This window comes from Plectrocnemia conspersa, unplaced genomic scaffold (genome assembly GCF_051122295.1).
Source record: "Plectrocnemia conspersa isolate PC_06_02 unplaced genomic scaffold, ASM5112229v1 ptg000004l, whole genome shotgun sequence".
Classification (NCBI taxonomy): domain Eukaryota; kingdom Metazoa; phylum Arthropoda; class Insecta; order Trichoptera; family Polycentropodidae; genus Plectrocnemia; species Plectrocnemia conspersa.
This window is the reverse complement of record NW_028277168.1, coordinates 5273284-5291170: the sequence shown is the minus strand read 5'-3', so window position 1 is coordinate 5291170 and position 17887 is coordinate 5273284. Positions and strand designations below refer to the sequence as shown.

The window sequence follows — 17887 nt, the reverse complement described above, 5'->3', positions numbered from 1 at the left end:
TTAATAATACCTAAATAATATGGCAAAATAATTAATATAAAAGAAAAAATATAAAATATGGTTTTCTGTGTAAATAAATTAAATATTTTTTTTATTTTTAAGGTAAGTTTATTTATTATTATAAATATATATATATATATATATATATATATATATATATATATATATATATTATTATATTGCTATATATATATATTTAATATTTATATTAATTCATATTTGAAAATATTTTCAAAATTAATTAAAATGCTTTTACATAATTTTGTATTAATTTATTCTGTATTATTTTTCTCAATTAAATATTTATTTTAACAATTTAGTATTTAGATTTATTACTCTAACAAAAATTGTTGGTCACAAATATTTGTCTTACGGCCTAATTTATTATTTGATAACGTGTAATGTCAGACTGATCGTGCCCTTTTATTTATCGTAAATTCGGCCTGATTACAGAATGTGGGGCGACACTTTGTTAATCGTCTTCATTTCGATATGTACTGCATTCTTTGGCGAAGGTGAAATTTGACATTTCATTCATAAAATATACAATTCTTCACATTGCTAAATTTAACTTTTATGAAAAATTTATATATGAATCTAATTATTTTGTATTAAATCATTAATATCTTTATTTAAATTTTCAGGGCTGACATGGGTTATGGTGTATAGAACTGAAAAGTATCAAAAGTTGAAGTCTGAAGTAGAGCGACAGAGCAAAAGATGTACATAACCTAAAATTTGTTTTCTTCTGCTCAACATTTATATATTAGAGATGAAATTATATTTTTATTTTTTCAGTGGAAAAACGAAAAGAAGCACATGGCGACTCATTGGATAAACAACATAAGAAAAAGATTGAACGTGAAGAGGAACGCTTAAAGAACAACAATAGAGATTTATCGCTCGTGAAAATGAAGTCTATGTTTGCTATCGGCTTTGCGTTCACAGCTCTCTTGAGCATGTTCAATAACATGTAAGATCAATAAGTACATACGTTTATGTTATTTATGAGTAACGTTTTATAATATTATAGATTCGACGGTCGCGTTGTTGCAAAATTGCCTTTCGTTCCAATCACATGGATTCAAGGATTGAGTCATAGGAATTTACCTGGAGATGATTTCACTGAATGTTCTTTCATATTTCTTTATATTTTGTGCACCATGTCAATCAGGTAAATTATATGTATATAAAAAAACCCAAAGAAAGAAAATGTTAACTGATATTATATAAACATAGTTATAAGGAATATACTTTAAGAAAAAAAACATTTACACCACTTGTGATATTAAATAAACAATAATAAATTTCATATTAATCTAATAGTTTAATGCATCCTTGTATTTAACTAATCATTTGAAACTTTTCTAGTGGATTATATGTTTAAACTCATTTGTAACTAAATCTCAGTTTACATGTTCATGCTTTTGTATATTGATAAGTTATTATTAATTGAAAATTATTTGTGTTTTCAGACAAAATATTCAGAAGTTGTTAGGATTTGCACCTTCGCGTGCTGCATCTAAGCAGGGCGGAGCATTATTCGGAACCACTCCGGGACAATTCAAATAAAATATGTTTGAATTAAAATTCAACGTTTGATAAATTATCTATTTATTTGCTAATAATTTATTTACACACGTGTTTTTGTATAAATGTATATTATAATATAAACATAAATCTTTGTGTTTAAAATATGTTACTTTCATACATCGGTAAATCCATCAGCAACCGATCGAAACTCAGTTTTGAGAGATCGATTGTTGTGAATTCAGAATCTAGAATTAATTCAGATATTGCTCTACCTACAGCTGGCGCTTGTTGGATACCTGAAATTATTACAGATCATGAGTTAAGTTATTTGTATAATATTAAATCATAGTATAAGTTGTTTATCCTAAGCATTAGAATTTGTAGTTGATCACAAAGTACAATCGAAATTGTTTACCACCTGTTCTTAGCTTTAAAAATAATCGGCAGTCAAAGTCTAAAAAAACTCATTTAAAATCATCTAACACGTAATCTGGAAATATATTTATTACCAATGCGCCTTTAAGAAAATAAATTTTTTTGTGAACCCTTTAGAATGAAAACATTTAGAAGATTGTTTGCCCCTGTATCGTTGTTATATTATCGGAAAGACGGGAAGAAAAAAATAAAGATACCTCATAACAATAACCATAGTTTATAAAGGAGTAAACACAGATAGACCCATCTAATTGTCCAAAAAGGCAACTGTAGCGTGATTGGTCCAGGGCGGTTTTACTTCTCTCAAGAAGTTTGCGTGTTTGGAAGGTAACAGTAAATCTGGCTCGAATGATCTAACTGTTTAACTTATCACCTAGAGGAGTTGGCTTTCTTTTTGTTCACCTGTGACTGACTCTTGGGATGGCCAGGCTGAAGGATCAGTGAAAAATCAACGTAAACATTTATTTTCATAATGCCTGTCCAATGGATTATAAAGTATCAGGTTGTCCCATAAGTCTGCATTTTTTAAGGTGTGGGTTAAATGAGTAAAAAATTAAAACGTGTAATACTTTTACAAAAATACATATTCTCCATCTTTTTCTACAATTATTTTTCACGTGTTAATCAATTTTTTTATATCTGATTCGAAAAATAAAGTATTTTTGAAAACAAAAAATACTTTATTGTCGTTTTTTATATATCTGTTTTTGTAAAATATTTTTTCAACCTAAAAAGCGTTCCAGGGATCTAAATAGATGTCGTTTGGAGCAATGTCTGAATAATACAGTAAACGAGAAAGGAGTTTCTAAGAAAATACATTGCCATTGTTGATTTAGGGTTGAAAATATCGAAACAAAAAATATCCTGTTACTAAATAGTACCATTGATATGACTAGTGTTAACGAACACTGAAAGAATAGTGAAATTATCGTTGATTTATACAAAGTTATACATTTTTGCAAATGTAAGAAAAAAACGCAGACTAATGGGACAATTTGATATACCATCAAGTAGGATCACAACTCCATGATCTGTTGGACAACGACTAGTGCATGAGGTGCTGCTGGTTCGCTTTAGCTGTTAGCCATAATAATGATGCTGGCCATGTGACAAATTGAGTATATGTCACTATAACAAGAATAAGTTCACAGTGCAACGCAAGTCCACATTAGTAACTTAAGACGAACAGCTCACCTTCGCCTTTGGACTAGCCAGTTAACGAAGACGATACAGCCACTCCGAGAAAGCAACAAGAGACCTTCAGGAAGATCCATGTTTGTATCTCTTTATATTTTTCTCATTTTGTCTTTTATACTCTTCAGATAATACCGCATGTAAGAACCATTTTCATTCCCTTCTGTATTTCCTTATGCTGAACATTACAATTATTTTGATACATAATAATAAAAGGATACTATTTTTCTTAATGTATGCGGGAAAGCTCTTTTTCATTGAATCTTTTCATCTACACCTGCATGTATAAACGTAGAAGCATTTATCAGTGACGCTCTTACTCGTAAAATGGCTGACAACACATACTGTTGTATAAGAGTTATAATTTGCATCTCCCGATATAAAAATATTGGTCATTTTAGTTTTATTTCATATAAAACTTGAAAAAATACTATTTTTGAGTTGATAATCTTCCAAGTTGTTTAAAAACTATAAGTATATTTTTATTAATCATTACCATGTCCGCTAAATCCTGCAGCCATAAATATATTGAAATGATATGGATGCGCTCCTATAATTCCGTTTTCGTCATAAGTGTTAAACTCATAATAACCAGCCCAGGCGCTATTTACCTAAAAAGTCAACGACGAGTCAATAATATCAGCTTTATAAATAAGAAACCAAAAGTTCAGCAAAACAGACCTTTACACCTTGAAACGCAGGAACTCTTAAAGCTAAACAAGGCCATACTTCCTCTTCGAAAAAATTGTAATCGACGTCCAAGTTTTCTGTGCTCGGCTCATTACCGGCCGACGGTGCTCTTCCTCCAATAAAATTATTGCTCAATCCTTCACGTCTAAAATATGTCCCCGTTTGATCGAAAGTCATCGGTGTATTAACTCCCGGTATATTTTCATCTCTACTACTGAAGCAATAGACGAATCGTTTTCTGTAAAAGTAGAAGGATTATAGCATATGCTTTAAAATTTAAATGTTAAATGAGACCAAACCTCGGTTCAACTGGAAGAGGGATTCGCAGCAAAGGATGATCGCCTGTTCCAATATTGGCAAGTTTGGCCACTTCCCCGGAATTAGCTCCGGCAGCGATTACCGCAACGGAAAAGGTCAACTCTGATACCTCGTGCACGGTTTTTACAAAGCAAGACTTGATTTTTTCGAATTCGCCCATTGGCACTCCCACAATGGTTTGATTGTTACTCTTCTGATAATTGAATCCCACCACTTCGCCGTGTATGTATTCAACGCCTAAATCCAATGCTCTGTTTCTGAATCCGTGCAATAATGACCATGGATCGAACCAGCCTTCGTCCTGCATTCCAAGACATCCTACAAATATACAAATAAAATATTGCTCAGTTGCCCTATAGTAGTGGTCCTCAACTCCCGGGCTGCGGACCGGTACCGGTTCGTGGATAAAATGGTTCCGGGCCGCCCAAGACCTTGCTTAAAAATCGAACAAATTCAATAAAAAATTAAATTTTTATCGACAAGCAGAACTGTTCAAGTCACTAGAAGGTGATATATCAGGACGACTAAAATGGTCTTTTTGTATCGGCATATGGACAGATGGAGCTGCTGCCATGACCGGACGACTGTCTGGTTTAACCGCTCAGATTAAGGAGGTTGCACATGAGAGTGAATCTACGCATTGTATCATTCACAGGGAAATGCTGGCAAACCGAAAAATGTCACCGAAATTTAACAACGTATTGATTGATGTCGTTAAAGTTATTAACCACATCAAAGCACACGCCCTTAACTCGCGCCTGTTTGGGCAGCTTCGTGAAGAGATGGACGCAGATCACAGATGCCTTCTCTTATACACAGAAATAAGATGGTTATCCAAAGGGAAATCGCTAACCAGAGTAATCGCTAGGAAATCGCTAAAATTACGAGAGCCATTGCAAAAATTTCTGTCAGAAAAGAAATCACCGCTGGCAGTGCATTTCAGTGACAAGGTATGGGTCGCAAAACTGGCTTACCTGTGTGACATATTCTGTCTCTTCAGGGTAAAATGACAACTGTTTTTAAGTCGGCAGACAAAGTAGCTGCATTTCAAGCCAAACTGGAGTTGTGGGGACATTGCGTGAACAGAAGCATTTTGGACATGTTTCAGACATTAGCGGGGATTTTAGGCGAGACTGAGCCGTCTGAGCATTCATTTTCCCAGTTGGTGCAATTTCACCTGTCTATGCTTTTAAAAGAGTTCGAGCGCTACTTCCTAACCACAAAAGACCCACGAACTGGTAAGGAATGAATCCGCAACCCATTTGTCAACACACCAGACGAATCTAACACGTCTGTGCAAGAAGTTAAAACTACGTTTGAGACAACAATTCTGCCGGTGTTCTGGATTAAAGTCATGGCAGAATACCCTGAGATTGTCACCACAGCATTTAAATCCCTATTGCCATTTCCGACATCCTATCTGTGTGAGGTGGGGTTTTCTGCAGTGACAGTAATCAAAACAAAACAACGGAATAAACTGGACACACACATCGGGTGTAATTGTCTTCTATTACCCCCAGATGGAACCGTTTCGTTGCAAAGAAACAAGCTCATGGTTCTTATTGATTTAGCGTTCTAGTGAGTTAAAATGTTAAATTTTTTGGTGTAACTGTTAATTCGCAAGCAATGCGAATATTTTAATTTAAATTATATTTTAGTAGATTAGTTGGTTAGGTTAGGCGTTTTACCCGCAACTATTATTTTATTTATTTAAATTTCGTGTTTGTTTTTATATTATTATTTTTGAATATATATTTATTTATTATATGTAATTTATTGTCCTAATTTGAATTATATTTTTAAAGCAAAAAGAATAAACATTTTATTGTTTTATTTGAAAAAAAAAATCGAAACCCTTGGCACACGCGCCACGTAAGATGGAGAGAAAGAGATAGCGAGAGAGAGAGAGAGAAAGGTGAGGCGTGCGGGACTTTTTCTACTCAGCGTATGGACGATATTCGTGTGCGAGATATCTACTCTTAGTTTCAGACGTTATTTTTTCATTTATTACACATATTTAGGATTATTTGACGTTTAATACATAATAAAACGATTTTTATATCTAATTACAAAAATTAACCTAGCAGATTTTGCATTATTTTAATTTGAAACGCATATTATTAACTGGATGCTCAGGGTCCACCACAGTGGCTACTGTTCTTTTCACACATTAAGGGAAGTGTTAAATACAATTAAATTAAAATTATTAAATCAAAACAAACTAAAATATGAAAAAATCAACGTCTCCCCTTAGCGGGCCGCGGTAAAATTATCAAACGTTGACCGGTCCGCAGCGATAAAAAGGTTGGAGACCACTGCACAATAGGACTAAGGATAATATAGTATTTATCAGGATTTTATAAAAACAGTCCTGGGCGTGGAAAACCTGTAAAATTGGATGAAGACGTATTGACCATAGAAATTGAAAATAATCTGACTCAAACTTCATCAGATAGCAGATAAGCTCGGATTTTCCGAATTCACCATTCATGATCATATGAAAAAAATCGGTAAGAATTAGAGGCAAAGTTTATGATTAAAAAAAAATGAATGCAGTTTTAGAATAGAAAGTGCTACCTATGGGCCGACATTTAAATATTTATTTTTGCGATGTCGCATAAGCGTTCTTTTAGAAATAAAAGAAGGAATATTAAAAAATATGATATGGCCACACCAATCGCGATTTAAATTTAATTAAGCTTTTAGGGAATGATCTTGATCAGAGAGTTCATCAGCACTCATTAAATTCAGGGGCGTCATTTGGGGAGGGTAGGTGAAGGCATTTGCTCCCCCCTGATATTTTTGTAATTGATTACTGCTTTTTGGTTTAAAATTATAAGTCAGTTAGTTATAAAATGAAAGTACTATACCGCAAACTATATCGTCTGTGTTCAACCATGGAAATCTTGTCTTCAGCTCTTTCGGGGTTAGCAATATATTCTTCACCTTCAAACTCTGTTGAAGTTTATAATTCTGCTCTAATTGATCAGCTGTTTTTTCAGTGCCCAATAGCAGATATCCGTGAGGCGTAAATTGTAAGTCGACATTGCCCAGTAAATTTGGAATATCTCTGAAAAACTCTGCAGCGTATTGAGACATTAGAATATTTTCCTCGAGAGAAAACTGCTGCCGTAATCCTCCAACCGATAAAACCGTCGAGGCTTTTGCGTACTGTAATAAAAGTATAGCATAAATATTTAGATATAGTTTATATTTTGTTTGTGAATCTGATAGTTACAGTTGGGTCTTTTTCAATCACTACGACTTTTAAACCTCTCGATCCCCGATATTTCAACCAATAGGCGATAGATGAACCCATTATTCCTCCGCCGATGACAGCGACGTCGCAAAATTGAGTGGCAGAATAATGAGTGTTACGTTCGCTATTGTAATGTTTGTAATCGAATTTGTTTGGTACAATGTCATTTATTATTGACTTAATGTCATTTCCAATCACTCTTATCGTTCTTTTTATTGGGTGCTCTGGAAGGGTTCTATAATCCTTTTTTTCATTAGGGGTATTCGTATGATCATCATTATCATTTTTGTTGTTATCGCTCGAAGAAAACCGTTTCATTAACCGAATAGGTGCCGGACGTATTGTTCGTAGAGCAAACATCTTGTGTGATAGTAACCTAAAATTTAAAATCAATAGTTAAATAGAGATTCACAATTTATATCATATAAAATTTAAATTATTTTAATGAGTATTTGTCGTTCTTTAATTTTTAATCACAATAATACTAATTAATTAAAATAATTACTGACGTACTTAAGGACAGATTACGTATAGACGTTGACAGCGTGTGATTGTAAGCGAAATGCGTATTTGTATATTGTTATCATCAAACCAATTATAGAGATCATTTTTAATAAGTTCAAGTTGATTGCACGTGATAATAAATAAAACAAACCAGTATACATAGCAATCCTTATCATTTGTTATTGCTTTATAGAACGATACATATAAGTAGTTTAACATTTTTATGACTATTGCTATCATGTATAAAAATTATAAATGTTACATTAATTTACTGAATGTGAAGTTTATTGTAAATCGCAAATTAAAACAAAAATTATATTAGAATAGCATAGTATATAACATGCGATTAATAAATAGCACGAATTCATAATATAGGTATATGAAAGGAGTTTTACTTTATAAGTTATTTGCAAAGTCCTATGATATTTTCTCAGCTATTATTCAACATTTTTCAGAAGAAAAGTGTTGCACTCCAATATTTTAGGTTATAATCGGCTATCTGACATAAGTCCTTATTATATTTGTTTTGGCAATAAAAACACATTATTTGGCCATTCTTAAAATAATTAATTGATTACTTAAACTTTTATATACGAATAAATGCTAAAGTCAAAAATTATTATATTATAAAATTTGAAAAAGGATAATTAGTGCTTTTTTTAATATTGTAAAGCAAAATAATATTTTTTTCCTTTGAATAGCAAAAAATATAATTAGAAAAAAATAAAATATCATTCCAAAATTAAATTTAACCATCGGTTGACAAGATAAGCTACATGCACAATGCTAAAAGAATCATAGTTATGATTATATGTCAGAAGACAATAAAACTAATTTGTAAAATAAAAAAATGCTAAGGTTTATACCTATATGCTTCACAAAAGAGTAGTATTCTACCAGATTTTAATTTCGGGGTATTTTTTGCTGAATACGACACAACATATTTTATTAGGTCCATATAATGTACGATTTACCCACTCGGCATAGGTATAATGGCAATATATATTAAATTAAATAACACTTTTATTTGCGTACTAAAACGTAGATAAATCAAGGTTAAATTGTGATTTTATTCAGATAAGATAATATTGTTATTATATATCTATATGTATATTAATCAATAGTAGAGTAGGTATTGTAGCAACACTTTGAAAAGCTTTATTTTTATAATATAGCTACAATTTACAGACAGGGCCGGCTCGAGAATATTCAGTGCCTCGGGAATTTTTTGAACATTTAGTAAAGTAATTAGATTTTGAAAATATCAAAAAAGAACACTAAAAAAATGGTCATCTTGAAAATTTTTGTTCATTTAGGAATCCTGCGAGAACTGAAAGAGTTCATCTGGAGAGTTTTAATATATTTAGTAAGGTGACTAGATTTTGAAAATATCAAAGGATAAAAGCACATGTCAGTTGCGGGCTTAACAGAAGGTTTTAGCTCAATTGAAAAAGGCCTAAAATCGCGAAACCTCTAACGAAAAACGCGTTATAGTTACAAAGCAAGGAATAGAAAAATTATTTGCTTGCTATTAACAAATTCTGAGTGAAAAAAGAGGGCATTGTACCGTCAGACGAGTTTGTTAGATTTTATGAAGCCATCGAAATATATTTTAATTACCTCATTTATTGTTAATTATTTTGTATTAATATGTACAAAAAACTAAAATTTATTTATAAAGAACTAAATTTGTATTTATTAATCCTTGGTCCTAATTAATCAAAATTTATATGTATTTATACATCCAGTTGTACTTCGACTTACGCAACTCTTCGTCGGTCCCACCTATTGCTTAACCTCGGCGTATTACTGTATTAAAAAAATACTAGTAGCTGTTAAAAATAAGTGTTAATAATATTTATATAGAAAATTGATAATCCCTGCTTTATCACTCTGAGCTCGGGTACAAGGCCATACCGGACGGCAGTTAGATACGAACATACAGACAAGGATATAGAATGCATTGAATGCACGTGGTGTAAGATCAGCGAGACCAATGTATTGATCCAATGCGATACCGCACCAAATCATTCGTAGCGAGTGAGTGTGACTTGAGGAGTGGATACGTGTTGTGAAGGAAGAATGAAGATTTTGAAAAAAAATAAAGATTTTCTCGGGGATAGTGCTCACAGGAAGCGTGTTCTTCGGGAGTCTACTGTATATGACTTTCAAATTATTATACATTTTTTAGCAAATAATTAACTTTACTAATTGAAAAAACGTAGTTAGACATTATTACCAATTAAATATTATTCATGCCAGTGGTGATTAAAATGATTAATTTCTGGACTTGCTAAAAACTTTAAATGCTCTTTCAGCAGTAGCCTTGCCGTTTAAAATACTTTGCCCTTTATGATTGACCATTGCGGAGGTCAGACGTCACGTTCCTTTATGCATTTTATCTATTTCTTGACATAAGCTCTAAACTGTATTAGTTTCGTCAGGATTCAGATTATTGTATTGTATTAAACTGAACACAGACCACCCAACAGTTGCCATAATTAAATTTTTGTGTAATTTTATTTTCGCGAAATGCTTTGGAGTTTATATTTTCCCAACCGTTGTAAAAATAACTTTCTGTTATCGCAAGGGATTTAATTTTTGCCACACGTTATTTGTTTCTGTCGCGTGATAAAACTTGAAGCAAACTTTGTAACAATTAATTTTGTGTGGGATTCATTTCTTAAGCTTTTCGATTTTAAATGTTAATTTCTTGCATGCTTCAGAATTGTTGTGCATTGCTCTGAATTATCATTTTCCTTCAATTGATCGTTAACAGTAAAGATGGATCGTCAACGACGCATTGTTTTGAACGTTAGTTTCTTCATTGCTTTGAACGTTACAAAAAAGGGTGCATATTGGCTTTATATATGTACATATTTAATTTAATATTTCAATATATATCATTATAAAAAAATTAAAAAATAAAGAATCAAATTCCAAATTAGTATATAAAAGCGCAAAAATTTGAATATGGTTTTAATTAAAAAAAGTTAAGATTCAAAAAATAACACTGAAAATATTTTCCTAACAAACTTATAATCATTAATATTTAATGTAATTTTATTTTAAACATTTATAACAATAAAAGTGCCATAATAACTCGTAATGATAAAAAAGGTATCTATTAAATATAAATACAAAATTGTAATCATTCGATATTCGTTATATGGAGTCGTTCGTTACTTCGAGCGCTCGTTACTCATTTGACATTTGCGCTTGACGTGAGGTTCTCTAAACATACGCACTTGCCATGTGACTTTCACTACTGCTTCAAAAATGGACTCCAAATACAACATGACGCTGAATGGTAACAAGCAAAAGAACAATTTCTCCTTAAAGCGCACGAAGAACCAAAACCAAACCAAGAAAAAGAAGCTGAAACTCATAAACCACATGAGCAACGTGACCAACGGACATAGTAATAATGGCGAAAGCTCGAAAGCTCCAAAAGAGAAAAACAGTACTCCACCTCGCCTTTCACTTTTAGAACAACGTAAAAAATTACCTGTTTATGGAGTTAGAAGACGGTGATTTATTTTACTTAATTTTATATATTTTTCTATGATAAAACAGTGATTTTATTCAACTTTTTGTGTAGATTGTTAGAGGAGATTAAGAAGAATAAGACTATGATAGTGATCGGGGAGACTGGGAGTGGTAAGACGACTCAAATACCGCAAATGATACACGAAGTGCGAATGGAAGGCACTGGGATGATAGGTATAACTCAGCCCAGAAGGGTAGCTGCTATAACGATTGCTATGAGAGTGGCACAGGAGATGAGTACACAAGTAGGCGAAATTGTTGGGTAGGATTCGATTTATAATATATATATAATCTTATATTTAAATCGTGGATCGCTAATGCTTTTAATAGATAAAAAAATATAATTATAAATAATGATATATTTACAAATGATGCATATTTGCGTTATTGGATCTTAACGATAATGTAAAAAGGCTTTAAATTATCAAAATTAGGCAATTCTATTAGACAAAAAAAATAATCCACATTTCAACCCTACTTAAAATAAATATTTATTTTAGATACTGCGTGCGTTTTGAAGACGTAACATCTCACAAAACTAAAGTTAAATATATGACGGATGGTATGCTTCTCAGAGAGGCAATGCTTGATCCGCTTTTGAAGTCATATTCTGTGTTGGTCCTCGACGAAGCTCACGAGAGGACTGTCAGTACTGATGTTTTGTTTGGAATAGTTAAACAAGCGCAGAAAGAAAGATTCAAAAAGAATTTGACAGTATTAAAGGTATGTATCACATTGGCTAGAATTAATTAAATAATGATTTAATTGTAATATCATTATTATAGATAATTGTTATGTCGGCTACTATGAATGTCGATCTGTTTAGTAACTATTTGGATAAATGTCCTGTGATATATCTCGAAGGACGTACACATCCAGTTACGGTTTATCACATCAAGAAGAAATCGGATGATTATCAACACTTGGCTTTATGTACAGTTTTTCAATTGCATAAAGAAACACCGATCAAGTAATTAATTTGATTATTTTTATATTAAAATATTAGACTCACCAATGAACGAGTCGCGATCTGCTCAAGATATAGTCTGAGCAATTGGCACAGTAGCGGCAATCTAAACCTTTATATGGCAATTGTTAAATTATAACAGCCATTTGAATCAAGTGGTTTTGTATAGTTGAACATGAATGCTAACAGAACTATTATCTTTATTATTTCAGTCAAGATATTTTAGTATTTCTCACCGGACAAGAAGAAATAGAGAGTCTTGCTTATAGTATAAGACAGATAGCTAAGGTATGATAATGGCTATTTCAGTGTCGCTATTTTAGTAGCTAATATTTTTTGTGTCTTAGGAAACGGCAAAGAACAATAATAGTACTATTAGAGTTTGTCTGTTATATGCTGGTCTTCCTCCGACTCAACAGCTCGATGCTTGGAAACTGACACCTCCCACAATCCGGAAAGTAGTCTTGGCGACAAACATAGCTGAAACTTCTATCACTATACCAAACATTAAGCATATAATTGACACTGGAGTTGTTAAATCTAGGTGTGTTGCATATTTATATGTATGTATGTATACCTTGTAGATAGAAAGTCTAGTTCTTAAATTGTTTCAGGCGTTACTGCTCAACGACAGGTGCTGAATTCTTACGCGTTGAGCCATGTTCTCAAGCCGCTTGCTGGCAAAGGACAGGGCGGGCAGGAAGAGACTCGCCTGGTCGTTGTTATCGTTTATATACAGCAAGTCACTTTGAAAAATTGACTCAGCATACTCAGCCTGATATTCTACGTTGTCCGTTGGCGCCGACTATACTCCAGTTATTAACACTGAATGTCGACCCAATGACTTTTGACATGATAGACAAACCTCCTGAAGAGGCTTTGAAAGGAGCGATAAATTTACTCAAACAATTGGGTATGTATTTAGTTATTAAATTTATTAATTTATTTAGCTAATATAGCTAATTGTTTATACACTAAACAAATATAAACAAAACATGCATATAAAAATGACATAAACAGAAATACTTTAATGCTATAATTTATTTCTTAATGCAAGAAAGTGTTTCTTTATTTTTAGTTTTGCGAATTGTCCTAGGAATATTATTATACAAATTCACATCTCAATACAATATTCCCCTGGCCGTACTCGTCTTTTTACAGCTGTCCTTATTCTCTATTTCTAGTATTAAATCTATGTACAACGTATTATTACTTAACTTATTAAATTATCTTTTTGCTGTCGAAACAGTGATTGGAATTGTGCAAAATAATTTTAGATCAATACATATATTTACAAATATACCCTGCATTTTTCATCTTTTTTTCAGGGCCGAAAATTGCTTTATGATTTTTTTTCAAATAAAAGAGTTTTTCTAATAAATCGTCTAATAATTCTTTGTCAAAAATTTATCAACGTTGCTCCATTCATTGATATTTAGTTACCGTTTAAATTGTGAATATGGAAAATTGTTGAAAACGATTTGCTTATTTTATTCGCTGCTTCAAATCTGTACTTCAAATCGTTAATAATAAAATCTAAAGCAGGAAAAATATAGAAATTCTATAATGTTATTCGCTTTCAACAACTTTTATTTTATTTTCTGTAACTGTTTGTTCTCCGAAAATATCGGAAACTAATTTTGTCTCTTGAAAAATATTTGCTAATAACAAAAAACAATTTAAAATATTCGATCAGTGTCAGGCCCTTTCGCGAACCTGGGCCTCGGAGCTAGGACTCCGCCAGACCCCCCCTTGTGGGGGCCAAGGCTCATACCTTGTAGTCGAATTGCTACTTTGTAGTATTGTGTATCATTTAAAATTTATTCAATAGCTTGTCATCCCACTGTTTATAAAAATACTATTTTTGTTATTTACTTTTTGAAAACAACATACACAAATAAGTCTTAATCCTAAAAAGATTTTGTGCTGATGTTTACTTTTTGTGTGTTTGACACAAACAAATTTCAGCTAAGTAAAATAGGTTAAAAATACAACTATTATACAAGACTTGCGAATAGTTAAATAACTTTATCATAATAAATAAACTATGTTATAAAAATTTCGAAATAATTCTGTATTAATACTGAAATACTGATACATATTAATTATATTTACGTTATAATTTTAGGCGCCATTACTGGAAATAATACTATGACTTTAACGCCAAATGGTAAGAAAATGTCAGCGTTTCCAATTGATCCGAAATTGGCGAAAATACTCTTGAATGCTCCAGAATTTGGTTGCTTAGAAGAAGTATGTATCTTATTTGTATTCAGATTGTTACTGTGATATGATTAAACAATGTATTTGATTTACAGGCTTTAACCATTGTCGCGTTGCTGTCCAGTGAAGGTGTTTTTCATAGTCCGGTTAGTAAAAGGGAAGCGGCAGCTATAGCAAAAGCTAAATTTGTATCTCCATTAGGTGATCATATCACATTGCTGAATGTTTATAAATCTTTTAGTAATGCGCCGTTGAAAAAGGTATAACTAATGATCTATGTATTAATTATTATTATTGCGAGTATATAATTTTATTTTTGCAGCAATATTGTAAAGACAATTTCTTGAATCTCAGAAATTTGACGTATGCTCAAAATGTAAGGCAGCAACTTTCTGAGTTATGTGTAAGACATAAGCTGCAGCTTTCGTCGTGTGGTACGGCAAATGAGCAGGTTCGTAATAACATTTTTATTTATTTCTTAAATCATGACTCAATAGGTTACCTTTATTACGCTCAGTGAAGAGACTCTGAGTGAGTGTTAATGCAGCTTTTGGATGAACAGAATTACTATTGATCACATGTGAGACAAACCACAAAGCGTTTGATATAACAGTGTATGATTCAATAGTGTTGTTAGTAAAAAGGTATTGGAAATCCATGTAAAATATAACATGATATTGGAATCCAAAGCAGTAGTAAATGTAGTAAACATGTTCTCACATAATTACCACGTGGAAATCAATTATCAATCAAAAATATGTTACATAAGAGAAATCGTTATTTCGTAACACACAGGAATTTAAAAAACGACTAAATTCACAATAGTCACACTTTCAAAGATAATTAGCGTTAATATCCATAAAATCTATTTTACCGTAGTACTTATGTAATTTATTTATGATCTTCATAACACACGACGAATAATACTCATTGTCTCACACACCGAATACTTTGTTACTGATATCTTTTGTCGACATTCAGTAAGCGACCACAATAGTTTCGCCTATTAAGGATCACACGGAAGACATACTTTTGTTTTAAACATCTCTGCCGGCATCCAACTGGCTGACAAAACCTCAAAAGTTGTTTTAAATAATTATATTGTTTTCAGGTTTTCAAATGTTTGATTGCTGGTATGTTTGTGAATTTGGCATGGGTGAGAAACGGCGCAAACGTGAACGGAGCCGGTCGTTACATGACAGCTTCCGGCATGGCCACAGCGATTCATCCGTCGTCAGTCTTACACGGTATGTCTCCGCCGCCCCAGTGCTTGCTCTACACCGAACTGATAAGCACTCAAAGGACATACATTAATGGGTTATCGATTATTGAATCTGAGTGGTTGTACCAAGTAGTTCCTGAATTTGCCAGAAAGTGTCGGATCTTACATTGAACCAGATTGTGTTATAAGATATATGTGACATGTGTTCGTTACTGTTAAATATTTTTGCATTTTATAATGTGTAACAAATTGTATATTTATAAGAAGTCTGTGATATTTGTATATATTAGAAATTTCTTATAAAAATACACATTAATCTGACGAGCAGCGTGAAGTGAATTGGCTTTAAAATATATTTGCGTTTTATTATTTTTGCACATATTATTGTGTTTTTTTGATGCGTTAGCTATACTTTTGTATATGATTTTTACAATTCAATTTCACTTCTCAGATATTTTACTGTAATATAAATAATTGAGAATAAGGCATAGTCGTTATATGTATTAGATTTTGTGCCATTTATAACAATCTCTTGATACATATGAATGTTATCATATGTATTATTTTTTTAGTCATTATTCATATATTTTATAATATTATATGTGATTTGTTATCTTAAAAACTATTATTATAGAGGATGTTCTCATTTATTTGTTATGTAATCAATCAATCTCGAATAGATGCATAAAATAACTACTTTTTTTATCGAACCAGAAATACCTCTTAAACTGTGTAAGATGGGTGCTATATAAATGTCTTTTTAACATCTGAAATTGTTATTTGCAACTATTATAATGTACGAGTTTCTTGTTTACTTACCCAGTTAAACATTTGCCTGTCATGTAAAGATATATCATAGCAGCGATTCAAATCGTCGTTATAAATTTACCAATAGTGTTGCATAATAGACAAAGGGTTATTGAATAAAACAAAGACCACAGTTCTGTTTTATGTATTTTATTATAAAAAAATATATGATAACGAGACAAAATTTTTATTATTGATATAAATAAACAATATTTTTGTAAAAAGGTTTATATAACATGTAAGCGTAAAGCATTGCATGATAAGGTTATGTAGTTTGTTAGATTCTACCTAACGACAACATCACCTGGAATGTAAAGTTTGCTCAAACTTTCAACAGTGCCTCAAGTTTCTCTTTAAAAATAGTTTGCTATAATATGTGTTGTTAATTGTAAATCAGAGATTTGATCGTTATAAATAAATGTAATACTATTATAAATAATAAATTCGTAAATAATAAACAATTATTAAAACATTTTTGCCTTTTGATAAAATATTCATTAACATGTTTTATTTATTTTTTCATAACTGAAATTTGGTATTATTGTATTCTTGAAGATTGTAGATGGTAGTAATAATTTCATAATAGTACCAGTTAATGATGCATATGGTTGTTTAATTTCAACTTAAATATTATATAATAAATAGGGAGCTATTTAACAGAAAAATTCGCAACACCTTGAAGTTGGCTTGAACAATTCGTGTAATTTAATGAAATAATATACATGTTAATGCAATCGAAATATTAAAAAACGACCACTTACTGGCCAACTTTTGCCTCCCTCCCGGGAAAAAGCTGTTTCTTTGATGGTCAGTACGGTAGACCTAGTGCAAGAAGAAGGAATCGACAGAGCGGAAGGATATATGTACCTCAGTGGCGTGCGGTCCATACATGCGGTAGATGCAGCGCATGCCTTCTGATTGTAATACGATTCTAAAAATTAAATATTTTTATCATTTATTCATTTTTTTAATTTACCTAATAATCAACCGTTGATGCGGTTAACATTTTGAATCTGTGTATTTTTTCGGCAATTTTTTTAATCTTTTTCAATTAAATATTGACTGTCTAAATTATTATTTTTTATTTATTTTTGAAAACTTTTTTTCGAAGACATTATGAAAATAATAATACCGTAAATGGAGGGAACTATGTTAAATTATTGTATTTTCTAAGCGAACTAGACAC

At 31.7% G+C, this 17887-nt stretch overlaps 3 protein-coding genes across 4 annotated transcripts; 2 read left to right on the top strand and 1 right to left on the bottom strand.

The window, feature by feature from the left end:
• Window positions 1–349: 349 nt before the first annotated feature.
• On the top strand, window positions 350–1695 carry LOC148235704 (calcium load-activated calcium channel). The gene is made up of 5 exons (XM_088184704.1): window positions 350–515; window positions 645–722; window positions 799–973; window positions 1034–1174; window positions 1476–1695. Exons 1-5 carry the CDS (start codon window positions 455–457, stop codon window positions 1570–1572), a joined length of 552 nt encoding a protein of 183 aa, XP_088040830.1. The 5' UTR covers window positions 350–454; the 3' UTR covers window positions 1573–1695.
• l(2)37Bb (FAD-dependent oxidoreductase domain containing lethal (2) 37Bb) lies at window positions 1598–8467 on the bottom strand. 2 transcript variants are annotated; one of them, XM_088184701.1, is made up of 7 exons: window positions 8329–8467; window positions 7409–7805; window positions 7041–7341; window positions 4152–4488; window positions 3844–4090; window positions 3659–3773; window positions 1598–1829 (listed from the first exon to the last, which is right to left on the bottom strand). In XM_088184701.1, the coding sequence occupies exons 2-7, from the start codon at window positions 7787–7789 to the stop codon at window positions 1690–1692; spliced, it is 1521 nt and encodes a 506-aa protein (XP_088040827.1). In that variant the 5' UTR covers window positions 7790–7805; window positions 8329–8467; the 3' UTR covers window positions 1598–1689. The 2 variants fall into 2 exon arrangements, with proteins under 2 accessions (XP_088040827.1, XP_088040829.1); XM_088184703.1 differs by lacking the exon at window positions 8329–8467 and adding an exon at window positions 7943–8118.
• Window positions 8468–11135: 2668 nt separating this feature from the next.
• Window positions 11136–17173, top strand: ath (ATP-dependent RNA helicase DHX33). Its single transcript, XM_088184700.1, has 11 exons — window positions 11136–11463; window positions 11535–11744; window positions 11983–12205; window positions 12268–12452; window positions 12662–12737; window positions 12797–12993; window positions 13064–13362; window positions 14578–14702; window positions 14768–14932; window positions 14995–15123; window positions 15784–17173. Exons 1-11 carry the CDS (start codon window positions 11213–11215, stop codon window positions 16063–16065), a joined length of 2142 nt encoding a protein of 713 aa, XP_088040826.1. The 5' UTR covers window positions 11136–11212; the 3' UTR covers window positions 16066–17173.
• Window positions 17174–17887: the final 714 nt, after the last annotated feature.